Source organism: Amphiprion ocellaris, chromosome 24 (assembly GCF_022539595.1).
Source record: "Amphiprion ocellaris isolate individual 3 ecotype Okinawa chromosome 24, ASM2253959v1, whole genome shotgun sequence".
NCBI lineage: Eukaryota > Metazoa > Chordata > Actinopteri > Pomacentridae > Amphiprion > Amphiprion ocellaris.
This window is the reverse complement of record NC_072789.1, coordinates 18,818,878-18,844,939: the sequence shown is the minus strand read 5'-3', so window position 1 is coordinate 18,844,939 and position 26,062 is coordinate 18,818,878. Positions and strand designations below refer to the sequence as shown.

Below are 26,062 nucleotides of genomic sequence, written 5' to 3'. Positions count from 1 at the left end.
TTGTGTCTTTTTTACACCTATTTGTCTTTTTTTTGCATCTTTGTGTCTTTTTTTGCATTTGTGTGTTTGAGTGTGTATTTGTGTTCCTGTCTAACAGGGTCCCAAACGTCATCAAACACCGACTAACTGAGGCCCTCTGGACCTTGTTTACCTGGAATTCCTGCTGTAATAATGAATGTGTGAACTCAGCAGCGCCTCTACTGGCCGGAGGAGGAACTACAACCTCCATTTACACACTCTATGGTTCAAAGGGCTTGTTGTGTGTGTGTGTGTGTGTGTGTGTGCGTGCGTGTGTGTGTGTGTGTGTGTGTGTGTGTGTGTGTGTGTGTGTGTGTGTGTGTGTGTGCGTGTAATATTGTGTCTGTGTGTGTTGGAATACTTCAGGAAAACACCACAGACCAGTGTGTAGTTGAGTATTTGTCTCTGACTTCCACCCACACAGTAAATTCCCAGAATTCTTCCTGATCCAAGCAGCTCTCTGAGGCCACCTGCTGGTCAGAAGGGATCACTGCACCAGAGTCCATTCACAACAGACACTCGTCTTTTTTTAGTCTCATTTGTTCTCATTTTTCGCTGCAACAGAAAGTCCGGCAGCTCTACAGAAACAGAACAACAACGTCTAGAAGAAAGAACCCAGAAATGTCCTCTGAACAGGACGACCCAGTTAGAACGACACAAATCGGTAAGAAACTAAAAATAAAGAACAAGAGTTTAATTTCTGTGATTATTTAATTCACAAAAATGACAGATAACCTGCAATCAATAACATTTTTCTACTGGACAACAAAACCATAATAATAGACACATAATTATTTATATTGTACAATTTTGTATTGTATATTGTATATTTTTCACTCTGTCCAGGTATTTAAGGACATCAGACATGAGATTTTTCACACTAAAGTACATCAATTTAAAGTTTTTTCACAGTTAAATCAATTTCATGTTAATAATCAGATTTGTGATACATTCTTTGTAAAACAACAAATTATATTTCTTAAAATACATATTTTTTTTATTTAAATTTGTGGTTTGTTTTGATTCTTTTTTTGGTTTTTGTCTTTTGATGAAAATCTGTACTTATTTTCTAGACTTTAATGATTATTTTTTGGAATTTAACCAAATAGGACAAATGTGTGAAATGACAGTAAAATGCTCCAAAAATTATAGTGATTTTTTAGTTTTCTGTGTTTTTGTTTTGTTTTCTTAGCAGAGTAGTAATAGAGACAAATTATTGGAAATTCAGGATGATGAAATAATAAATGAACCAGAATAATCCTTCAAAATAAAATCATCTTATTCACAGTTTTTGCATGTTTTTTTTGGACAACGTGTGAATTAATTTTTTTATGTGATTTGAATGAATATTCCTTCTAATTCAGGAAAACAAAAAAATCTGTAAATTTACAGTTGAATGATTATAAATTTTTCAGTCCTTAATATACTTATTTTTTCTTTCATATAACAGCAAATACATGTAAACTTTTGTAATTTTCAGTGGATTTCAAGTAAAAAGTATAATTTATGATAACACATTGCAAAACCCATATTTAATAATTTTTATATTTTTTGATAGTTTTTTCTGCAATTTCACGAAATACCTGTAATTTAAATTTTTTTTGCAATTTTGACAAATTATTTTTTGTTAAACTGATGACATTATTTTTCAAGCCTTAAATTACATTTTACTTTTTAAATAACAGCAAATATCTGGAAATATATACAAATTTTAGTGAAAATTAATTTTACTTTTTAATGTTGTAAAAGAACAAATTATTTCTTTAAAAATACAAACTTTTAATCCAGTTTTGTCGACTTTTTTCTATGTAAACTACAACATTTGTCGAAACTTGACTATTTCTCGATCCTAAATATTCCTATTTTTTTCCTTCAAATAACAACAAATATCTGTAAAATAAAGTTGTTGGTTTTGTTGCTAATTTAGAAACTAATGTTTAGTTTTTGGAAAAGAACAAATTAGTATTTGTAAAAACTCAGATTTTCGATCAGGACATTATGTTTTTTGTCTGTTTTTTTTATTTTACGGTTGACATTAGTACAGTAATATCAAGGTTTTTAAGACTTTAATACATTAATACCCAGATTTTAGACTTCTTACTACATTAATATCCAGGTTTTAGACTCTTTAGTACATTAATATCCAGGTTTTAAAGACTTTAATTCCTTAATATCCACATTTTTAAGACTTTAGTATAGTAATATCCAGGTTTTTAAGACTTTAGTACAGTAATATCCACATTTTTAAGACTTTAGTACAGTAATATCCAGGTTTTTAAGACTTTAATACATTAATACCCAGATTTTAGACTTCTTACTACATTAATATCCAGGTTTTAGACTCTTTAGTACATTAATATCCAGGTTTTAAAGACTTTAATTCCTTAATATCCACATTTTTAAGACTTTAGTATAGTAATATCCAGGTTTTTAAGACTTTAGTATAGTAATATCCAGGTTTTTAAGACTTTAGTACAGTAATATCCACATTTTTAAGACTTTAGTACAGTAATATCCAGGTTTTTAAGACTTTGGTACAGTAATATCCAGGTTTTAGATTCTTTAGATGCAGACTTACAGTGATGGAGACTGAATCAGCTGGAAACTAAAACATTCTAACCAGCTTCCGTCTATTGAAGATCGATGAACTTTGCAGCGTCTCCGTAGTTGTAAAGCCAGAGTCCAGCATGTAGCGGCTCAGTGAATGTGGTCTGGACTCTGTGGAGGAGCTTCATCTTCTGAGAGACGCTGTAGAAGGACAGAATACCGCCACCGTGATCCAAATAGACTCCGATTCTGGAGGAAGGTCGACCAGAGACGGGAGTTTTGGTGTTCTTGTACCAAAAGGTGTACCTGCTGCCGTCACAGTACAAAGACCAGGACCTGTCATCGAGTCCAAACCCACATTCACGAGACCTCCTGGTTCTTCTGACGTTCTTGTATGTGACGGCTACGTAAACTCCTCCTCCTCTCCACTCCACCTCCCAGTAGCATCGTCCAGTCAGACTCTCTCTGCTCAGGACCTGGAACCAGTCGGTGAAGCGGTCTGGATGATCAGGATGAAAGTTCTGGTAGTCCTTTAAGGTCACTCTTCTGTTCTTGTCAGATAGAACCAGATGTGTGTGAGCTGTGTTTGGATCCAGAGTGATTTCTTGGAAGTATTTTAAGAATCCAGCTCTGGTCGTTGGTTCTTGTTCTGGTTCTAGGGCTGGTTGTGGTTCTGGTTGTGGTGGTAGAACATCTGACGGTGAGATGTTTGTCCAGGTGTCCTTCAGAACGTCCTCTAGTTTACCTCTGAGCTCTTTCACAGCTGCTGTCACGTCCTCAAAGTGTCTCAGAGGACGTTGGATGTTGATGCTGGATGAAGGTTTGGACTCACTGAGTGCTGACACTGAGGGGTATTTGTGGAGAAACTGGGTGTGATCTTCTAGATCTGAAATCTGCTTCAGCTCAGCGTCTTTCCTCTCCAGATCCCTGATCTCCTGCTCCAGCTTCTCCTGAAGCTCTTTGACTCGACTCTCTTCGGTCTCCTGCTGGGATCTGATCTGCTGCTCCACCTCAGAGCTTCTGTTCTGGATGAGATGGATCAGCTCACTGAACATCTTCTTACTGTCCTCCACTGTTTTATCAGCAGAGACTCTGATGTCCTTCATCTCCTGTTGAAGCAGCTTCACGTCTTTCTGTCTGTCCTGGATTCTCTGCTGGATGTTCAGTCGACTCTCCTCCAGCTTCTTCCTCATCCTTTCTGCTGCTCCCTGGTCTTTATGGTCAGTAGGATGGATCATCTTCTTCACCTCATCATGACGAGAGCAGATGTTCTCCTGGAGGTTCTTGGAGGGCTCCACCAGCTGGTGTTTCTTAAAGGCTGGAGACTCATAGTGAGGTTGAAGGTGTTTCTCACAGTAGGAGACCAGACAGACCAGACAGGACTTGACAGCCTTCATCTTCCTCCCAGTGCAGACATCACAGGACACATCTTCATCTCCAGCATAGCAGTGATCAGCAGCAGCAGCTTGGAGTCCAGTCTTCTTCAGCTCCTCCACTAACTCTGCTAACAGGACGTTCTTGTCCAGGACAGGCCTCTGTGTGAAGGTCTTCCTGCACTGAGGGCAGCTGTAGGTTGTCTTCAGGTCCTCTCCATCCCAGTGGGTTTCAATACACTTCATACAGTAGCTGTGTCCACAGGAGAGAGCCACTGGATCCTTCAGGAGGTCCAGACAGATGGAACAAGAGATGCTCTGTGAGTAAAGATTCATTCCTGACTGAGCCATGTTCTCGTCTGAGCAGCAGCGTTCAGGAGGTCAGTCTAGAAACCAGTTCAAACAGTTTAACCAGTCACATCAGTCGATCCAGTCAGCTGACATGTTGTAAAAACACGTCGCTGTAAAACGCTGACGTTCTTTAAAACGTTAAAACTCCAACATTTTAGAAACATTTACTGAGACTTTAGAGATTTTACCTGTTGTTGTTTCACAGATATTTGATCTCAGAGGTTTAGAAACTTATATTATTTCATGATTATTTGAGATGTTCTCAGTTGTTTTTACTTGGATGTATTTTTACAGTGTGGTTACACCCAAAGATTAGAAGGTCTCCATGACAACACACCTTTGACCAACAGATATAAAGTGTCTATAAAGCATTTACACTTTAGTTTATTACACTGGATAAATGTCAATATAATCAATATAATTAGTCTGTTCAGACAAAGAATTACCAAAAACAAAACACTTTACTACATTAATATCCAGGTTTTTGACTCTTTGCTACATTAATATCCAGGTTTTAGACTCTTTACTACATTAATATCCAGGTTATTGACTGTTTACTACATTAATATCCAGGTTTTAGACTCTTTAGTACATTAATATCCAGGTTTTTAAGACTTTATTACATTAATATCCAGGTTTTAGACTCTTTACTACATTAATATCCAGGTTTTTAAGACTTTATTACATTAATATCCAGGTTTTTGACTCTTTAGTACATTAATATCCAGGTTTTTAAGACTTAAGTACATTAATATCCAGACTTTAGTACATTAATATCCAGATTTTAGACTCTTAATGTCCAGGTTTTAGACTCTTTACTACATTAATATCCAGGTTTTAGACTGTTTAGTACATTAATATCCAGGTTTTAGACTCTTTAGTACATTAATATCCAGGTTTTCAAGACTTTAGTACATTAATATCCAGGTTTTTGACTCGTTAGTACATTAATATCCAGGTTTTAGACTCTTTACTACATTAATATCCAGGTTTTTAAGACTTTACTACATTAATATCCAGGTTTTTGACTCTTTACTACATTAATATCCAGGTTTTTAAGACTTTAGTACATTAGTATCAAGATTTTAGACTCTTAATATCCAGGTTTTAGGCTCTTTGCTACATTAATATCCAGGTTTTAGACTCTTTAGTTCATTAATATCCAGGTTTTAGACTCTTTACTACATTAATATCCAGGTTTTTGACTCTTTACTACATTAATATCCAGGTTTTTGACTCTTTACTACATTAATATCCAGGTTTTTAAGACTTTAGTAGACTAATATCCATGTTTTTTACTCTTTAGTACATTAATATCAAGGTTTTAATCATTTTTAATTTGGTAAATCAGTGAAGATGAAATAGAATTCACTTCATTCTTTCACAGTAACGTATTTTGTTCACAGCAGCAGCTCTCAACTGTGATTCTACAACGTACAATTCAGAAAACACAAAACAAAGCCAATAAAAGCAACAATGCAAGAAAATACAGAGCAGTTTAGATGCATCTGGAAAGGGAAAGATGCAACATGGGGATGATTTATCCAACAGGAAGAGAATCTGTGGGAAACCAGGTCTCCTTCAGCCTAACATGAGCTGACAGCTGACCCAGAAACAGCCTGAATGTTCAGGAGTCTGCCAGCGGGGTGCGCTGCTGCTCCACAGAGGAGTTTAAAATCTGTATCAGCTGGTTTTACTCATTAACTCACATCTGAACCTGAAGGAGTTTATCTCAAAATTAGACAAAGAAAACGGTCTTCTACAAAAACTACATCTAATCATGATTTTTATTTATTTTTTGTTGTTTTCAGTTGAACTGCAGGGATAAAACCCCATAAACAATTAGATTACAAAGTTATTGTCATTGTTTCTGCATATTTTCAGGACATTTAAACAAATCAAATTGCAAATATAAACATCAGCCATGTTCAGAGCTCAGAAAGTGCAACTTTTTAAAGCAAAAATGACAAATTATTGCTGTTTTTCACCTCGCACACGATAATTAGTAGATTAACTAAAGTAGAAATCAAAGTTTGTTGCAGCTCCAGTTGGTAAAAGGAAAAAAAACGCATTCTGAGGAATATTTCTAACATTTTACTAGATTTTACAAAACTTAACTCCAGTTTGTGATTTATTGAGTCAGATTTCGGTCAGCTGGTTAAATTATCAGACTGTGTTTCTCTGCTGCACCTGAGATGACACAACAACTGCAGAATTGGCAGATAAAAATTAACAAAAAAGTCACAAAAAGATACAAAAAGGACACAAAAAATATGACAAAAAGGCAAAAAAAAGGCTAAAAAGATGGAAAATGACACCAAAAATTTGGAAACAGCAGATAAAAATGACAAGAAAGTTACAAAGAAATGCAAAAACAGCAATAAAATGACACAAAGACGACTGTTTTTCTGCCACAATGCTTTGCTGCTGCTCTGAGAAATCAAAAAATACAAAACTCCATTTAGATTAAAAACTACAAAACTCCATTTAGATTCTTGCAGATTTTAGACGACAAAGTTTGCGACCAAAAACGAGGAGAGAGGAGGTCCTGATGCAGTATTTTACCAGTAAAATTAGTAATTTAGCAGTGAAATTAGCAATTTAGCAGTAAAAACAGTACTTTAGCAGTACTTTAGCAGTAAAAGCAGTAATTTAGCCGTAAAAACAGTACTTTAGCAGTACTTTAGCAGTAAAAGCAGTAATTTAGCCGTAAAAACAGTACTTTAGCAGTACTTTAGCAGTAAAAGCAGTACTTTAGCAGTATTTTTGCAGTACTTCCGTCAAGAAACTTCCATAAAGACGTTAAATATTAAAATAATTTTTCACTTTCACTGACATATTTACATATTTAGCCAATATCTGTTCATAACGAACAAATATTCATTAATTTTCTGGATTTAAAGCCTTTAAATAACACAGACTACATGATGACATTTTTTTTTAAGAAAAAAAGCACAAAAAAATGAGTTAATTAATGAGTGCTGACTGGACTTTTTTTGATGTTTCACTTAAAAGATCATTCATTTTTGTGTCAGTGTCAGCTTTATTTTTTATGAAAAGTCAAACTCAGGAACTTAAAGACAAAAATATATTTTTAAGAAACTTCCATGAAAATTTTTATATTAATGAAAATGAATACATTTCTGTTGAATACGGCAAATCGCCAATGGAAGTAATACAATATTCATAATAATGAGGTTTTTTATTAAATTTTTGCAGGATAAGCAACAATAAACAATAAACTTTGTTTTTTTTCTGTCATTCTAAATGTATCTGATTTAAAATTCACAGAAAAAAAATCAGGAAAAAAATGAACTCAAAACTCAAATAAAACAGAAAATCTGAAACATTCCCATCTATCAGGCTGCTGTCGCCTCGTTTTGCTTCAAAATCAGCCGATTATCGTTTCCAGCATCTCAAAAAGGAAAATAAATGAACATGTCGATAATAAAGGAGGAAACCGGCTGTAAAACACCAGAAATAACGACGTCCAGCTGATTATTGATCCTGATGATGGTTTATTGATCTGGAGGTCAGAGGTCGAGAAAAGGATTTAAAACTCGAGTCAAACCGGATCTAAAATGTGGTTTTTCTCCATTTTTTCTTCCGGCTACCAGATGAAGATTGATTTTCTGTCTGAAGGACAGATGGACGCTGTGACATCACTTCCTGTTTATTATTGAGGCTCCTGAAGGACGAAGTATCCGAACGTCTTCACCGACCAGAGGAGGATCTAGTTTCTGTTAACGGACATGATCCTGGTTTTCATTCCTCAAAAAAACTGGACGTTTGATGTTCAGCACAGAAAGAAAACAACTAATATTACACAAAGATGAAATGAGCAGAAAAATGACCAAAAAAATGTGAGAAAATGTCACAAAGAGACAGAAATACAAAGAAGATACAAAACTGACAAAAAAGGTGCAAGAATGGGATAAAAAGAGGCAAAAATTACACAAAAAAGGCAAAAATGATTTTTAAAAATGACACAAAAAGAGGCAAAAATGACCAAAAAGGTACAAAAATGGCACAAAAATTACAAATACAACATGATGTAAAAATGGAAAATAACATAATGACAAACGGATGCAAAAAAATGACAAAATTGGGCAAAAATTACACAATGACAGAACAAAGTTGCAAAAAGGGACACAAAAAGGAGCAAAAATTACACAAATGATTTAAATAAAGTTGCAAAAATGATAAAAAAATATATGCAAATACTGAAAAAATGTAAAAAATCATAAAATTACAAAATTATGCAAAAATTAAATTGACAGAAAACAAGTGACAGAAAAAAATGTGCAAAAAACACAAATATGTCACAAAAAAGCAAGAATTACACGTAAATAATAAAAAGAGCAAAAATGACATAAAAATATGCAACAAAAGGCACAAAAATGCCACTAAGAGACAAAAATAGACACAAAAATGACAGAAAAAGAAGCAGAAAAATCCAAAAATGATTTTAAAAAAGATGCAAAAATGACACGTGACAAAAATAGTGAAATTTGGACACAAAAAGAGTCACAAATAACACATAAATGATAAAAAACAAAGTCACAAAAAAGATACAAAAATGACCACAAGTTATAAAAAAAGATGAAAAAATGACAAAATTAGGCAAAAATTACAGTGACAGAAAAAACGTTGCAAAAGTGACAAAAAATCAAAAAAGACAAAAAAATCAAAAACAACCCATAAATGATAAAAAAAGATGCAAAAATGACACAAAAACACTAAAATACCACTAAGAGACAAAAAACAAACAAAAAGTTGCAGAAACAACACAAAAACAACACAAAAAAACAATATTTTGGGTTTAATGAGACAAACTGCTGGCGTCTCGTTAATTAGCAGCTTTTAATGATCTCCTGCTGAACCAATCAGATCGACCGCAGCGAAGCTCCGCCTCTAGAGCCGGTGACATCACGGTTCCCAGGGGAGACGGGGGAGATAAATGTCCTCACCCACGTCTTCCTCCACTGTGAGGCAGGAAGACTATTTTTATACCTGCGGGAGGCCGGCGCTATTGTTTTGGCGGGTCGGTGTCTGTGGCTTCCTGTCACGGTGACGAGTCGCAGGAAGAGGAAACGGGTCACAGCTGGCCGGACGGACTTCCAACATCTGGTCTCTGAATGCCGAGAAAAAACCCGAGAGGAGCTCCGACCTCCACACGACGAGTCGAGATTCAAGATTCAAGATTCAAATCAAAAAGTCAACATCTGGAAACAGCAGCACGACTTCACACATGAAATATTTAATTACCAACTTTATGAGATAAAAACTGAAATGAATAAAGAAAGAAATCAGAAAATTCCAGGAGAAAAGATGAAATGTTTCCAGACAGATGTTGAGATAAAAACAGATTTTTAAGAATGAAATCAGAACTTTATGAGAAGAAAAAATAAAATATTGTAAAAGTTGAAATATTTTGAAGATTAAATCAAAAACGCGAGATAAAAGCTGAAATATGTCAAGAATGAAATCTCAGCTTTATGTGAAAAACGAATAATATTTTAAGAGGAAATTCGTATTGTTGCAAAGGAAAAGCTGAAATATTTTAAAGATTAAATCAAAACAAAGCAAGATAAAAGTTGAAATATTTTGAAGATTAAATCAGAACACAGCAATAAAATCTGAAATATTTTAAAGATTAAATAAAAAAATAAAAGTTGAAATATTTTGAAGATTAAATAAAAAAATAAAAGTTGAAACATTTTGTTGATATAATCAAAATAGAGATCATAGTAGAAATATTTTAAAGATTAAATCAAAACAAAGCAAGATAAAAGATGAAATATTTTGAAGATTAAATCAGAACACAGCAATAACATTTGAAATATTTCAAAGATTAAACAAAAAATAAAAGTTGAAATATTTTGAAGATTAAATTAAAAAACTGCACCTCAGAAGTAGAAATATTTTAAAGATTAAATAAAAAAGTAAAAGTTGAAACATTTTGTTGATATAATCAAAATAAAGTGAGATCATAGTAGAAATATTTTAAAGATTAAATAAAAAAGTAAAAGTTGAAACATTTTGTTGATATAATCAAAATAAAGTGAGATCATAGTAGAAATATTTTAAAGATTAAATCAAAACCAAGTGAGATAAAAGCTGAAATGCGTTAAAGATTAAACCAAAATTGAAGAGAAAAAAGTTGAAATATTTTGAAGATTAAATAAAACAAAATGATAAAAGTAGAAATATTGTTCAGATTAAATCAAAAAACGAGATAAAAGTTGAAATACTTTAACAGAAATTCTGAAGATCTGAAACATCAAAGATAAAAATCTAAAATATTTCAAAAACAAATTCGTAGGGTCACCAAAGGAAAACTGAAATATTTTAAGTGTCTCTCATATATAAATATTTTTAAAGCAAATTTGTAACTTTACAACAGAAAAACTGAAATATTGCAAGAGTTATGTTGAAATAATACAAGATAAAAGCTGAAATATTTTGACAGCAAAGTTGCAAAGCTGCAAAACAGAAGTTGAAATATTTTAAGAAAAAAACTGAAACATCGTAATTGAAAAGCTGAAATATTTTAGGGAAAATTTGTAACATTCCAAGAAAAAAATTGAAATATTTTCAGAGAAAATTTGCAAAGTTGTGGGAAAAAATTGAATATTTCTAATTTCTGACATGTCAAAAGAAAAACTGAAATATTTGAAATATATAAGTTTGAAAATTTTTGGCCACAATGACTCCAGAATTGTACAAGATTAGTCAAAATTTGTCCAAAATGACTCACATTTATGTAAAAATGGTGACAATGAACAATTACTGGCCTTTAAAATGTAAAAACGTGGGTTTATATGTTTTTATTATGTTACTTTTATGTTCAAAGCTGCTTCCATGATTTCTTTACTGACTTCACCAACATTTGACAGAAGAAGGAAGCTGAAAGTGAAACGAGTCGACTGAGATGTTTTCTTACCTGAGATGAAGCAACAGCAGCAGCACATGAGGACAGAAGAAAAACATTATTAATATTAATAATCATCATTAGTTATCAGTCAAACATCAACAACCAAATGCAATAAGCTTTCTGCATAAAAATCTCAACAAAATTATCCAAAATTATTGAAAATGTGACTAAAAAGACTTGAAAGGTTCCAAAATTAGACAAAATTGAACAAAAATTATTCAAAATTGTCAAAATGACTTAAAATCTGACAAAAAGGATTCAAAATTTGACCAAAATGACAAAAAATTTGACCAGGTTTCAGTTTTGTATGATTTTAAGGAGAGATTGAACAAAATTGAGACTTAAAACTCAAAGCAATTTATGATCTGATCAAATTACTCTTTACTTGTCCAAAATGATACAGAACATGACCACAATTACTCAAAACTCAAATAAAATGACACAAAGTTGTCTAAAACAACCAACAATCAGGACAAAATGACCTGAAACGTGTCTAACAACTCAAAATACAAATAAAAGGACACACAATATGTACAAAATAAGACAAACCTGAAGCAAAACTGACCAAACTTACTAGAAACTTGTCTTGAATTACTCAAAATTTGACCAGAATGACTCAAAGTTTGACCAGGTTTCAGTTTTGTATAATTTTGAGTAGAGATCAAACAAAATTGAGACTTAAAACTTGGTCAAAACAGCCCAAGATCTGATTAAATGACTATGAAGTTGTCCAAAACGACACAAAATTTGACCAACATGACTAAAAATTTTATCGAAAATTAGCCAAAACTGCCCAAAGCGACTTAAAACCTGAGTGGCATGACTTAAAACTTGTCCTCAATGACCCAAACTTTGTACAAACTAAGATAAAGATTGTCCAAAATGACTAAAAACTGACAAAAAGATTTCCAAAGATCATTAAAACATCTTTTACAGGACTTAGTTTTGGGTCCAGAATATGAAATAATTAACTGTGAAGTTCCCTGAACCGACACAGACTGTAAATATCAACATTAACTAACGCTGTAGATCTAAAAGGGTCATTGGCTGGATTTTAGGACGTTGTTCTCCGTTGGAGGTCGATCACCTGATTCTGATTTACAACGAGGAAGTCGGAGTGGAATCAGGTGAGTTTCCCCTCAACAACTTCCTCCTGAGATTAAAGAGTTCACTCGAAGTTTAGACACAATTCAACCAAATAATGACGACATGTGTAGGTAAAAATAAGATGGATAGATGTAAAAATAGACGTCTATACAGACGACAACCTGTTTACTGCCAACGAGATCATCAACATCTAGTCTGAATGAAGATTGGAACCTGGTCTCACTAATAAACAATAAAACGATGAAAAACCTGGATATTAATGTAGTAAAGAGTCTAAAACCTGGATATTAATGTAGTAAAGAGTCCAAAACCTGGATATTAATGTCGTAAAGAGTCCAAAACGTGGATATTTATGTAGTAAAGTCGTAAAAACCTGGATATTAATGTAGTAAAGAGTCTAAAGTCGGGATATGAATGTAGTAACTGTGACTGCAGGTATTTCCAGATAAACTGTAATTTGCGTGTAGATCTTTGGTTTAGTCTGGACGTCTCACTCTGTCTAATCCTTGCAGATCCAGATGTCCTGCTGAGGATCCACTAATCCTCCTGTTTGGTTTATAACAACCGTCTCATTTTAGCTCAGTACATTAATATCCAAGTTTTTCTCTTTTTAGTACATTAATATCCAGGTTTTTAAGACTTTAGTACATTAACATTAAGGTTTTTTAAGACTTTAGTACATCAATATCCAGGTTTTAGATAAATTAGTACATTAATATCCAGGTTTTTAAGACTCTTTAGTACATTAATATCCAGGTTTTAAGGACTTTACTACATTAATATCCAGGTTTTAGATAAATTAGTACATTAATATCCAGGTTTTAAGGACTTTACTACATTAATATCCAGGTTTTAGATAAATTAGTACATTAATATCCAGGTTTTAAGGACTTTACTACATTGATATCCAGGTTTTAGATAAATTAGTACATTAATATCCAGGTTTTAAGGACTTTACTACATTAATATCCAGGTTTTAAGGACTTTACTACATTGATATCCAGGTTTTAGATAAATTAGTACATTAATATCCAGGTTTTAAGGACTTTACTACATTAATATCCAGGTTTCAGATAAATTAGTACATTAATATCCAAGTTTTAGATAAATTAGTACATTAATATCCAGGTTTTAGACTTTTTACTACATTAATATCCAGGTTTCTGACTCTTTAGTACATTAATATCCAGGTTTTAGACTTTTTACTACATTAATATCCAGGTTTCTGACTCTTTACTACATTAATATCCAGGTTTCAGATAAATTAGTACATTAATATCCAAGTTTTAGATAAATTAGTTCATTAATATCCAGGTTTTTGACCCCATCCCGCCTCTACTGAGCGCGCTCAGTGCTGACTCATGCTCCGTCCGCTACACTAGAACCAATGAAAGCTGCAGGAAAACAAATGAAAACATCACGTCTGCTGCCCTTAATCCGGTTTCTGGACAAAAGGTGCACAGATCTCAGCGTAATTCCTCAAGACAGAGCAGCAGCGTGGCTTACATAATGGATAAAACCCAGTTAAAAGCTTCTCTTATTGCTGTTATCACTGATGGAAGCAGCCGCTGGACAGTCGCTGCTTTACGTAACCCACAAGACGTCACTAAAAAACCTGCTTTAGTCCGCAAAGAGCCAAGAAACACTTCACTTATCCCAAAACCAGAGCAGGAAATCAAAAACACAGCCGTTAAACACTAGAAATACTTTAAAAATCTGTGACTCAAAACCTGTAAAAAAAAATTTACCTGAAAAATGGAAAATGATTCAAAATTTGTTCAAAATCACTCATAAATTTCGCCCAAACACCTTTAAAACTGTTTCAATACAACTCAAAATTTTACTATAATGACTCAAGATTTAGCCAAAACGACTCCAAATGTGTCTAAAATGATCAAAAATGTCCTAAAGGACTAAAACATCATCTAACTTAATCAACATTTGCCCAAAATTACTGGAAACATCTCAAATAAATGCCCAAAACAACTTAAACTTGGTCCAAAATGAACAGAAACGTCCGGAATGAGTGAAAAAAATGTTGACAAATCACAAAAATGTCCAAACTTCCCCCAAAATGACCTGAAATCTGCTCAGTGACTCAGAAATATGAGCAAAATGATTCAAACTTTGTTGAATACTGCAAAAAGTTGTTTAAAATGGCACAAAATTTGTACTAAATCACTCAAAACTTCTTCCAAATAAATCAAAAATTTGACCAATACGACTCAAATGTGCCTAAAATGACAAAAAAGTCATAAACAACTAAAACATCGTTCAAAATTCATCAAAATTTTGAACTAAATGACTCAAAACTTCTCCTAAAGGACTTGAAAAGCATCCAATACGACTCAGAACGTCCTAAATGATAAAACATCGTCCAAGATGCCTCAAAGTTTGTCCCAGTTCATTCCAATCTTGTTGAAAACTGCAAAAAGTTGTTTAAAATGACTCAAAACCTTTAGTCAATGACCAGAAATATGATAAATGATGAACATTCATACAAAATGACTCAAAAACATCCCAAATGACTAAAACATTGTCCAAAAGGAATCCAAATCTGTCCAAAATTACAGAAAAAACTTCCAGTACGACTTAAAATGTGTCCAGAATGACCTGAAAAGTCCCAAATGACTAAAATATTGTCTAAAGTTACTCACATTTTGTCCCAATTTACTCAAACCTTGTTGAAAATTACAAAAAGTTGCTTAAAACTTGTAAAAAAATGACCTGAAATAAGCAGAATGACTCAAATTTTGTACAAAATGACTCCAAATACGTCCAATGCAACCAAAAACATTGTAAATGATGAAAACAACGTCTAATATTAATCAGCATTTGTACAAAATCATTGGAAATGACTCAAAAAAATGCCCAAAACAACTTAAAACATGTTCAAAATGAACAGAAACGTCCTGAATGACTGAAAAAAATGATCAAAATGACAGAAAAATGTCCTAAATTCCTCCAAACTTGTCCCAAAATTCCTCAAAATTCATCCAGAATGATCTAAAATCTGCTCAGTGACTCAGAAATCTGTGAAAAACGACTCAAACCTTGTTGAAAACTACAAAAAGTTGTTTAAAATGAGTCAAAACTTCTGCGAACGACTCAAAATGTGAAGAAAAGAAGAAAAGAGACTAAACTGTCGTCAACGACTGAAAAACTACATTTGTTCAGAAAAACGTCCGTTTCTGCTGCAGTAAATCAGGATACAGGAGTCACCAAGAGAATCCAGACACCGTGCACGCCCACCGTGCACGCCCACCGTGCACGCCCACGTGCACGCCCACCCAGTCCCGTTGTCATAGCAACACTGAAGGAAATTCTAAATTACTTTAACTGTAACCGAAACGAAAGTTGAACAAATCGATGAAAAGTTGTCAGAACAACAAGGAAAAGTTCATTTAGTGATTGATAAACTTATTTAGAGAATAAAAATAATAATTAATCCAGATTAAATCAGTTTCAAACAACAGTTTTCTCACATACAAAGTTGGTTTTCTGCATTTTTCAGGCTGGAAATTCATGAAAAAGCTCCAAATATGCAGAAAAATATCTATATTCACATATAACAGACTCAGTGTTGGTTGAAAGTGACTTAAACTGGATTATTTATGATTGTTTTGTTATTTTTAATCCTCTAAATAAGTTCATCATACATAAACTCAGCAGATTTTTGAGTCTCAGTCTGTCGTTTTCTCAAATAAAGTCGATTTTCTGCATTTTCTAGTGAGTAAATCAGTCAAAAAAATCCTTCTATTATGTTTTAAATCCATTAAATTAGAAGTCATGACTTCAGCTTCATGCCAGGTGTAAATAAAGACATTAAATCCTCTTCTGGACTTTTATATGTAATTTATTGGATTTAAAACACAATGAAATGATTTATTGGACAGATTTACAAACTAAAAAATGCAGAAAATCCATTTCATATGTGAAAAAACAAACTGAGACTCATTAAATACAAAAATACAAGAAATAATCCAGTTTAAAGCAAATTTACAGCCTAAAATATGTAGAAAAATCAACTTTACTCTGAAAATTCTGCTGTTTATGTTTGATAAATGTGTTTAGAGAATAAAAAATATTAAATAATCCAGTGTAAGTCAGTTCTAACCAACACCGAGTCTGTATTTTACATAAATCTGGATATTTAGCTGCATATTTGGAGCTGTTTTCATTAATAAAAGTGATTTTCTGCATTTTCTTGTTTGGAAATTTGTCCTATTAACCTCTCAGCTTCCTGTCAGGTTAAATGATGACATTAAATCCTTTTCTGGACATAAATATCAGCTGATGTTCACCAAATTCACAGCCTGAAAAATGCAGAAAAATCAACTTTGCTCTGAAAATTCTGCTCAGTTTATGTTTAGTGAACTTATTTAGAGGATAAAAAATATTAAATAATCCAGTCTAAGTCAGTTCTAACCAACACTGAGTCTGTATTTTATATAAATCTGGATATTTGGCTGCATATTTGGAGCTGTTTCCATTAATAAAGTTGATTTTTTGCATTTTCTTGTTTGTGAATTTGTCCCATTAACCCTTCAGCTTCCTGTCAGGTTAAATAATGACGTTAAATCCTCTTCTGGACTATTTACATCTAATTTACTGGATTTAAAACACAATGAAATGATTTATTGGACTAATTTACAAACTAAAAAATGCAGAAAATTAAGTTTATTCTGAAAAATCTGCTCCTTTAGTGTTTGATGAACTCATTTAGAGGATAAAAACGATAAATAATCCAGTTAAAGGTAAATTTCCAGCCTTAAAACCACAGAAACCAGCTTTCCCTCCACTAAACACTGAGATAAAACGTTTATTTTCCTCCAGAACCGACCTTCTATGGCGATCACATGCTCCCGGATCTGGTTCTGCAGCAGCGGCTCGTCCAGCCGCTCCAGCAGCTCGTAGATGGAGTAGATGTTCGGATGGACCGACTCGAACCTCTGGATCTCCGCCCGGATGGCGGCCGAGTTGGCGAGGTGCTGCTGGTAGTTCATGTCCGCGGAGGGGAGCCTGTTAGCGGGACGGTGAAGCTCTGGGGCCCCTCGGTGCCTCTACATCCCCGGAGACCGGATCTACATCCAGCGGAGGCGGACACACTCGCCGCTACTGTCCGGGGAAGGCAGCGGCTCTCCCGGCTCCAGATCCCGGCACGGTGACAGATGTGCGGCGGGCCGGGCACCGCTGCCCCATATCCCGGCGGATTACCCGGGGCTCGGCGGTGTGTCTGCGGATTAAAAGCGGCTTTGGGAGTCGCGGAGGAGCCGAAAGTCAGCGGACGGAACCACGGCCTAGCTGGCTGGGCTAGCCGCTAAAGCTAACTAGCTTCCAGCCGGAGGGGGACGACGGGAAAACTGTCCGCTTCCCAGGCGTCAGAGGCGGCTTCGCGTATTCCTGAGTGCGGGGTTAGAGCTCCGGAGAGCGGCCCGGAGCGGTCATGGAGGAGCGGGGCCGGACGGCGGCTCTGAGGGCAGCTGTGGAGGGCAACTCGGGTCCTGCTCCCCGCGTCCTGCGTCCCTCCGCTCGGTGTTTTGTCTCCGGGACCAGCTGCGCTACTTAATGGCCAGATTTAACCACCGACAGCGCGAGACCACCGGAGCGCTCGCGGCCCCGTGATGTGTGCAGATGTGCCGAGTGACGTGGAGGTTCCACCGGTACCGTCCCGCAGTCTCAGCCCGACCAAAGTGTCTCCGTCCCCCGCCGTGCGGTCACATCCAGCCGGGAACCTCCGTCAGTGTGTTTCCCTCCGGAGCGTCAAGTCACAAACACGCGCAGCAGAGCACTTCCGGCTGGGATTTCAGCGTAAAACACCTTACCGGAAGTACTTATGAAAAACATGGACTATAAATAAAAATAAAAGGGAGTCCAAATGTATGATTGAAAACCTGGAGTATTTATATGTTGTAAGAATAAGAATAAGAATAATTTTACCCAAAACTTTGTTTTAAATGTTTTATTATTATTATTATTATTATTATTATTATTATTATTATTATTATTATTATTATTATTATTATTATTATTATTATTATTATTATTAACAATAATAATAACAAAGAATATTTATTTTTATGGTATTATTATAGTAAATAATAGCAACAACAACAACAATAATAATAATAATAATAATAAAATCGAACTCAAACCTTGTTTTAGATTTCTTTGTAATGTGCAGAAATTACTGAAAAAAAACACAAAACAGAAGAAACTCACATCTCCCTTTATTTAGATTTACTTATTTTAATGATAATCACTGTACATGAGAATTGATAGAAACTATAAAAAGTTTTTTTTTTAACATCACCCAAGTTAAATAGATTTAGTCCAGAAAAAAAATCTTTTTTTCTGTCAGTTTTCTATCCAGCAAATTCAAATGATTTTGTCTGGTTGTGAAAATTAAAACACAAATTAACCTGAATTAAAATTAAGAAAAAACTAATTTAGCAAATGTTTATGTTGGATTTCAGCTCAGCAACAAAACAAGAGAAGAATTTAACTGTAAAGTTCTCCAGAATTACATAAAATTTTTCCAAACTGATGTAAAAAGTGTCCAAAATTGTTCACAATTACTCAAAAATTCTATAAAATGATTTTAAACTCGTTCAGCCAGAATATTTTCCAGAACTCAGTTTTGGACCAGCAGCTGCTTTAATATCTGATCAGGATTCAGACATTTGAGATAAAAACACGTTTTCAGAGCTGCTTCCTGCTCAGGTTCAGTTTTTAGTCCGGCGGTTCGGTTCTACTGCGGCGACACGTTCTGTCCGTCCATCAGCAGATGATGCTCGATGCCGTTCTTCTTCTTCCCGCCGCTGGAAGCTTTGATGCAGCAGTCATGTTCACCCAGAGAAAAGTGAGTCTCAGTGCCGTCGTCCACAAACTCCCCCTGAGGACGCAACATTTAGACAGAAAACATAGGAGGATATTAAAATGTGTACTGAAAACATCAGAGAATATTAAAATTAATGCTAAAAACGTGAGAAAATTAAAATGTATACTGAAAACATAGGAGGATATTAAAATGTGTACTGAAAATGTGAGAATATTAAAATTACACTAAAAAATATCAAAATTTATACTGAAAACACGAGACAATATTAAAAAATAATGCAAAAAACGTGGGAAAATTAAAATTATACTGGAAATGTGAGAACATTTAAATTTATACAGAATTTTTAAAAAAATATTAAAATTGATGCTAAAAACATTACACTGAAAAATATCAAAATGTGTACCGAAAACATGTGAGAATATTAAAATTTATACTACAAACATCTGAGAATATTAACATTTATACTGAACACATGATAATATTAAAATTCATGCTAAAAAATATGGAATAATATTAAACTTTATTCTAAAATAGTGAGAATATTAAAAAATTATACTGAAACACATCCAAATGTATACTGAAAACATGAGAATATGAAGATTAATACTGAAAACATCAGAGAATATTAAAATTTATGCTAAAACATGTGAGAATTTTAAAATTTATACTAGAAACATTTGAGAAGATTAAAATTATGTAACATAACCCACTGGATTACAAAAAGTAATATAATTGGATTAGTTTTGGATCACTTGCAGATAAAATATTTAAATTATTGCAGATTTTACAAGAAAACAACATCTATATGGTAATAAAACTGAAGTACAAACTCAGGATTTACTCTGATTACTTTGAAATGGGCAGTAAAATCCAGCAGATTACAACATAAAGATGTAATCTGATTACTTGTGGAAAACATCAGATCTGTTGAGTCTCACCGTCGTCTCCATTTTCTGTCCGTTGCACCAAACGTCCATCGTGTCCTTTTCTGTCGGAAAGAAAACAAGGACTCATTTTAGCCTCCAGTCATCATCTGTAGCAACAAAACAAACCTTTTAAAACTGTTTTAACTGGAACGTTTCAATGATATTTTACTGATTTTAACAGATTTGTGACATTATAAACACTGTAAATAACGACCACAGCTATTTCACAGATTTTTCATATTTATTGAAATCACAGAAATTTAAATTATGTCAACTCAAAATTTAAAAAATTAAAAACTGTTGACATTTAAAATCTATATTTTAACAAATAACATTTTGTTGTTTTACAACAACTGATTGACTAAAAATTATTCGGTTTTAATTTATTTAAAGAAAAAATTGATTTTACAGATATCTGCTGTTATTTTTATTATTTTATTTGTTGAATTTTACAGCATTTCTGTATTTTATTATTGTTTTCTGAAAAAATACCTGTAAATAATGAGAATTTACAGAATATACATATAAACAAAAATGATTTATATTCAAACCTTGATAAAAAATAAATTGAAAATGTGTAATTTAACAGAATAAAATCCCCTTTAGTTGTACAATTACCATAAAATACCTAAAAACCTTAGAAAAATAATATTTGCGCAGATTATTTAGTTTTTCTTAATGTAAATCAATACTTTTGTTGTATTTTTCAATGAGATACTATATGTAATTCAATAAAACAGGGACAAATATGTTGAATTATTTTAAAAATGACAGTAAAAATGTAGATAAATGTTAATTAGCTCCTCTTGGTTGTGTCTGCTGCTTATTTATTTACAGTTTTTATGTATGAGTTATTTCAGATTAAATTGTAATTTCAGTTTGTTCAGAGTTTCTGTTTTTATTCTGCTTGTTGCAATTTCAGTTTTTGTTTTTTGAAGTTTCAGATGATAATATGAACTTATAAAGTTTTTTAATGAATGTAGACTGTCGCTGTGTGGAATACAGTATATTTCTAGATAAATCCAGCTGTTGGTGGTTATTTGAAGACATGATTTAGTTTTAGAGATAAAGTTTTAGATTCACTGCAGCCTTTAGCTCATGTTTCCTTAAATACCTTCAGCCTGATCTCTGAGCAGATTAAAGCTTCTCTGAGCAGCAGATCAACCCTGGAAGCCTCACCCAGAACCACCCTGCAGTCCTCCCCGTCCACCGACAGCAGCCACGTCTTGGTGGTCTTGGCTCGGTTGTCGATGAACTTCTGCAGACTTTTCCCACCAACCTCCAGAGAATATTCGTAGGCAAAGCCGCTGATGGCCTCGATGTTGATGGTGGCTTTGGTGCTGGCGCCTCCGACCATGAAGGTCTCCTTACCCACCAGCTTGAACATCCAGTCTTTCCTGACCACTTCCTGTTGGACAGGAAGTAACAGCTGTTATTTCATGAAAACCAACCCGTCCATCCACCCCGACCTCCTCCCAAACCAACTTTGTAGTCATCATAGAGACTGAACTCTAGTGACTGTAGAGTTGTTTTGGCACAAAATATCAGGGTTTGGGGTAAATTACAGAACTTTCATTGCTATTGTTCAATAAAATAAGCAAAATAACTTCTAATGAACCCGTTCATCCACCCCGACCTCCTCCATAAACTAACATTGTGTCTCTATGACAGTAGAACTGTCACTTTAGTACAAAAACTACTTGTCTGGCTGAAGAGAGCAATCAGTTTTAGGGTTAAAATATAGAATTTTTATTGTTGTTGTTAATTATTTCCGGTGGAATCTGTAAAAATTGGTTTGAAAAGGGAACTAACCCGTCCATCCACCCCAACATCCTCACAAGCGGACTTTGTAGTCGTCATAGAGACGGTTCTCTAGTGACTGTAGAGTTGTTTTAGTACAAAACATCAGGGTTTGGGGTAAATTACAGAACTTTAATTGTTGTTGTTCAATAAAAAAAAGCAGAATAACTTCTAATGAACCCATTCATCCACCCCAACCTCCTCCGTAAACCAACTTTGTGTCTATGACAGTAGAACCGTCACTTTAGTGGAAAAACCACATGTTTGGGTTCAGAGAACAATCAGTTTTTGGATTAAAGTATAGAATTTTTATTGCTGTTGTTAATTATAATCAACAGAATCTGTAAAAACTGCGTTGATAAAGGAAACACCCGTCCATCCACTCCAACCTCCTCCCAAACTGACTTTGTCTTTATGACAGTAGAACCATCACTTTAATAAAAAAATACTTGTGTTAGTTAAGAGAATAATCATTTTGGCTTAAAATTCAGAATCTTAATAGTTCCAGTTAATTAAAATCAGTAGAATCGGTTAAAAAAAAAAAAACAACTTGCTTTGAAAAGGGAAACTGACCCATCCATCTACCTCGACCTCCTCCCAAACCGACTTTATGTTTCTGTGACAGTAGAGAATGTTGTCTCGTGACTAGAGTTGTTTTAGGACAAAACATCATGGTTTGGGGTAAATTACATAAACTTTCATTGTTGTTGTTCAATAAAATAAGCAAAAAATAAATAACTAGAAAAGCACTCAGCGAGCGCAGTCCTCCTCCAAGGCTGCTCATTGTCATATGTCATTGTCAGAAATGCAGCATTTTTGTAGAAATGCAGCATTTGTTTATTAGTTATTGATGATCAAAAATCACAGCAACATAGAATGTGTCCATTTAATATAGATGTACCCACAAACTACTACTCTTTAGTACATTAATATCCAGGTTTTAAACATTTTAGTACTTTAATATCCAGGTTTTAAACATTTTAGTACTTTAATATCCAGGTTTTAGACTCTTTAGCACATTAATATCCAATTTTTTAAGATTTTAGTACATTAATATCCAGGTTTTGACTCTTTCCTACATTAAAAACCATTGTTTTGTCAGCTTAATGTGTCAGCATTCAAATTTATGACACCTAAGTCATAACAAAGGAAAGAAACCAGTAAATATTCATGTTTATGATCATAACAAACGTATTAGACGACATGAAATTTGTAAAAAAAAAACAACCAAACTAACTCCGACAAGACACTAAACTACACTAAAACCAGCATTAAATGGACATGATCAGTAACAAACAGTAAGATTTAGTAATAAAACTGATTCAGGATTGTGACTTCCTCGGTTATAATTCATCCTGAGACCTGAGGACTCAACAGTAAACGTTATTTCCAGAAGCAGAACCAAAACCAGGTCTCACCTTCCCGTTAACGTACACGACACGTTTCCCGGTGGTTGTTCCGTGAGCAAACTCGATCCGATAGACGCCGTCGCTCAGCGCCACCTCCCAGACGGCGACCACATCTCCACCCAGCATCTCCAGCACCCTTCAGGCTCCGGACCTGGACGTCCCGGATCACCAAACCGACCCAAACACCATGTCCAGGGTCTGGATTCAGCCGTGGTGTCGGCTCAGCAGCAGGTGTATTACTGTAAGAGGCTTAAGCCGTGAGCTCACTCTATACTGACTCAGATAATCAGGACAGGCTCAGCTTAAAGAAACACCTCGTCTTCCTGAGGAACTCTTATCAATGCAACTCTATCAGAAAATCAAAGTTTGAAAATTCAAGCTGATTTACGTTCTCTGACCAAAAGTGGGTCAGTTTTAGGAAAACAACCGAGGCTTGGGTGGAAATATGGAATCTTTGTTATTAAAATCTGTAAAAATCACTTTGAAACAGGAACAGAAACTGCAGCTTCCCATGTTGCAGTCCAGTGTTCTGTTGACCCATCCATCCACCCCGACCTCCTCCTAAATCACACTTTATGGCTTTATAACAGCACCGCTGTTTAGGTTCCGTACCAAACCAAGAGAACCGGAGTTTGGGTTCAAATACAGAACCGTCGTTGTTGTTGTTCAATAAATCTGATGGAAAATTAATACTTGGAAAAAGAAAACAAACCCATCCGTCCATCCCGACCTCCTCACTAAGTCGACAACGTGGCTCTATAATGGCAGCAACATGCAGATGAAGAAAATAACTGAGGTTTGGGTTAAACATACAGAATATTCACTGTTGCTGTCATTTAAAATCATAAAAAAACACTTCAAAATAGAGAAGCAAACCCAACCATCCACCCCAACCTCCTCCTAAAGGCTCTTTAACAGCACCGTCTAGGACCAAAAACACCTTATTTGGGCTAACAATAAGGATTTGAGTTAAAATACAGAAACTTCTTTTGTTAGTGATTACATAAAAGCAGTAAAATGTGTAAAATCCCTCTGTAATACAAAACAAACTGCAGCTTCCCATTTAAAAGTTCCATGTTTTGTCGACCCATCATCCACCCCGACCTCCTCCCTAATCAGACTTTAAGACTTTATAACAACAACTCTTCTTCCTTTGCTCCCTCCTTATCAACCACAGCTTACCTCTTTATTTAAATAAAAACGGACTTGTTTTCCTGTGAGAAAAGTCTAAATTTCAGTGGTTTCAGAGGATCCATAGACCTCCCAGATGGGTGGAGTCTTGTCCTTTATACGTCCAGCCTCCACCCCGACCTCCTCCTGCATTTAATCATAAACAAACAACCAGGAGGTTACAGATGTGGAACTTTAGCAGTTGAAAGAATCATCAAAAAAAAGCACCAGTTTACTGAATTAAAAGCTGGAACTGTCCATCCACCCCGAGCTCCTCCCTACACATCACACATCCAGCTTCTTATATGTATTTCTTATATTTTATTGGTGTTTTTTCTCATTTTAAGTCATATTTCCACTCATCCTCCTCAGACTGTAAGTTCTTCTTCTCCTCAGACGTCAGGAAGGTCTCGGTTCGGCAGCTCGACCCGAACAAAGCCGCCGTTGTCTCTTTGTTTTCTGCTAAATGTGTCGCATTTCTGAGCTGCAGCCAGATCACGCAACTCAGAGGAAGAATTGTGGAGATCTGATTTATTCCTCTTTGGTCTCATTGGTCGTCTAAAACACAGCAGAGACTCATTGTTTTCAGCTGAACTCCATAAAAACTTTAAATTTGGAGGTTTTCTAGTTGTTTTAACTTTATTTAACCTGGATCACCTCCTGTTTGATTCCTTTAGAGGTTTTTCTTTCTGTGTTTTTGTTGTTTTTCAATGTTTTTTTTTGTTTTAAATGTTCACTGAACTTTAACTTGACATTAAACTCAGAAAAAATAAACAAAATAAACAAATGCAAAAAGAAATAAAACATTTGCTCAAACTGAATTTTACTGATTGAAAGACAAAATAATAAAAATAATAAACCTGCATCTTTTACATATCTAAAAAACATCTACCACAAATTTCAGAATTTTTATATTTTAGTTTTAAGTTTTCAAACAAATAAATATTTAAAGTACTTAATTAATGCAGTTTTTAAAATTTAAACAAACACAAAAATGTTTGAAATATTTAATTTTATTATATTTTATGATATATTGCAAGCAGTTATTTTAGTGCAGTTTTTAATTTTTTAAAAAAATCTTTTAACGATATAAATGGTTGAAATATGTTGTTTTTTTATTAGATTTTTTGTTATTTTAAAAATGTTTTAATTATTTAAACACATTTTTAAATCATGTGTTAAATATATAAGCGGTTCATTTGTGTTGTTTTTTCTTTAAAACAAATCTGTAATTATTCAGAGTTTTGTTTTTTTACTATTATCTTGTCAAAGAAAAAAAATGATCAGTGTTTTTGTTTTGTTTGTTTTTAAAAAATTTTCTAGAATATTTTGCAAACTTAATTCATGATTTTGTCAAAATAAAATGTTTAAAATGTTTATTTAAATGCTGATTTATTTTACATTCAACTGAACAGAGAAATATTGTGAAACATTATTTATTATTTCTGATTTTTTAAAAAATCTTTGAAGAATTTTCTTTTTCATATAAAAGTAATTTAATGTAAAATTTTCAACAAAATTTTTACATTTAAATATCTTTTATTTTTTGTCTAAAATGATTTTATTTGGTTATAAAGTGATGA

General features: G+C 34.0%; 3 protein-coding genes across 5 annotated transcripts in view; all 3 read right to left on the bottom strand.

Annotated features, from left to right (window-relative positions):
- agap1 (ArfGAP with GTPase domain, ankyrin repeat and PH domain 1) overlaps positions 1-18,096 on the bottom strand; it is a 159,539-nt gene extending 141,443 nt beyond the window's left edge. For 2 of the 3 annotated variants that reach the window (XM_055008573.1, XM_055008574.1), the window contains exon 1: positions 17,177-18,096. In XM_055008573.1, coding sequence (XP_054864548.1) covers positions 17,177-17,339 — 163 coding nt within the window. In that variant the 5' untranslated portion in view covers positions 17,340-18,096. The remainder of the gene's footprint in view (positions 1-17,176) is intronic. The other variant, XM_055008575.1, reaches the window with a different exon arrangement.
- Positions 711-5,128, bottom strand: LOC111584936 (tripartite motif-containing protein 16-like protein). The gene has a single exon (XM_023294295.3). The coding sequence runs from the start codon at positions 4,287-4,289 to the stop codon at positions 2,649-2,651; it is 1,641 nt and encodes a 546-aa protein (XP_023150063.1). The 5' UTR covers positions 4,290-5,128; the 3' UTR covers positions 711-2,648.
- Positions 18,097-18,546: 450 nt separating the features above from the next.
- Positions 18,547-25,193, bottom strand: faimb (Fas apoptotic inhibitory molecule b). The gene is made up of 5 exons (XM_023294294.3): positions 24,492-25,193; positions 23,319-23,548; positions 21,280-21,508; positions 20,113-20,162; positions 18,547-19,228 (listed from the first exon to the last, which is right to left on the bottom strand). The coding sequence occupies exons 2-5, from the start codon at positions 23,433-23,435 to the stop codon at positions 19,085-19,087; spliced, it is 540 nt and encodes a 179-aa protein (XP_023150062.2). The 5' UTR covers positions 23,436-23,548; positions 24,492-25,193; the 3' UTR covers positions 18,547-19,084.
- Between the last annotated feature and the right edge of the window lie 869 nt (positions 25,194-26,062).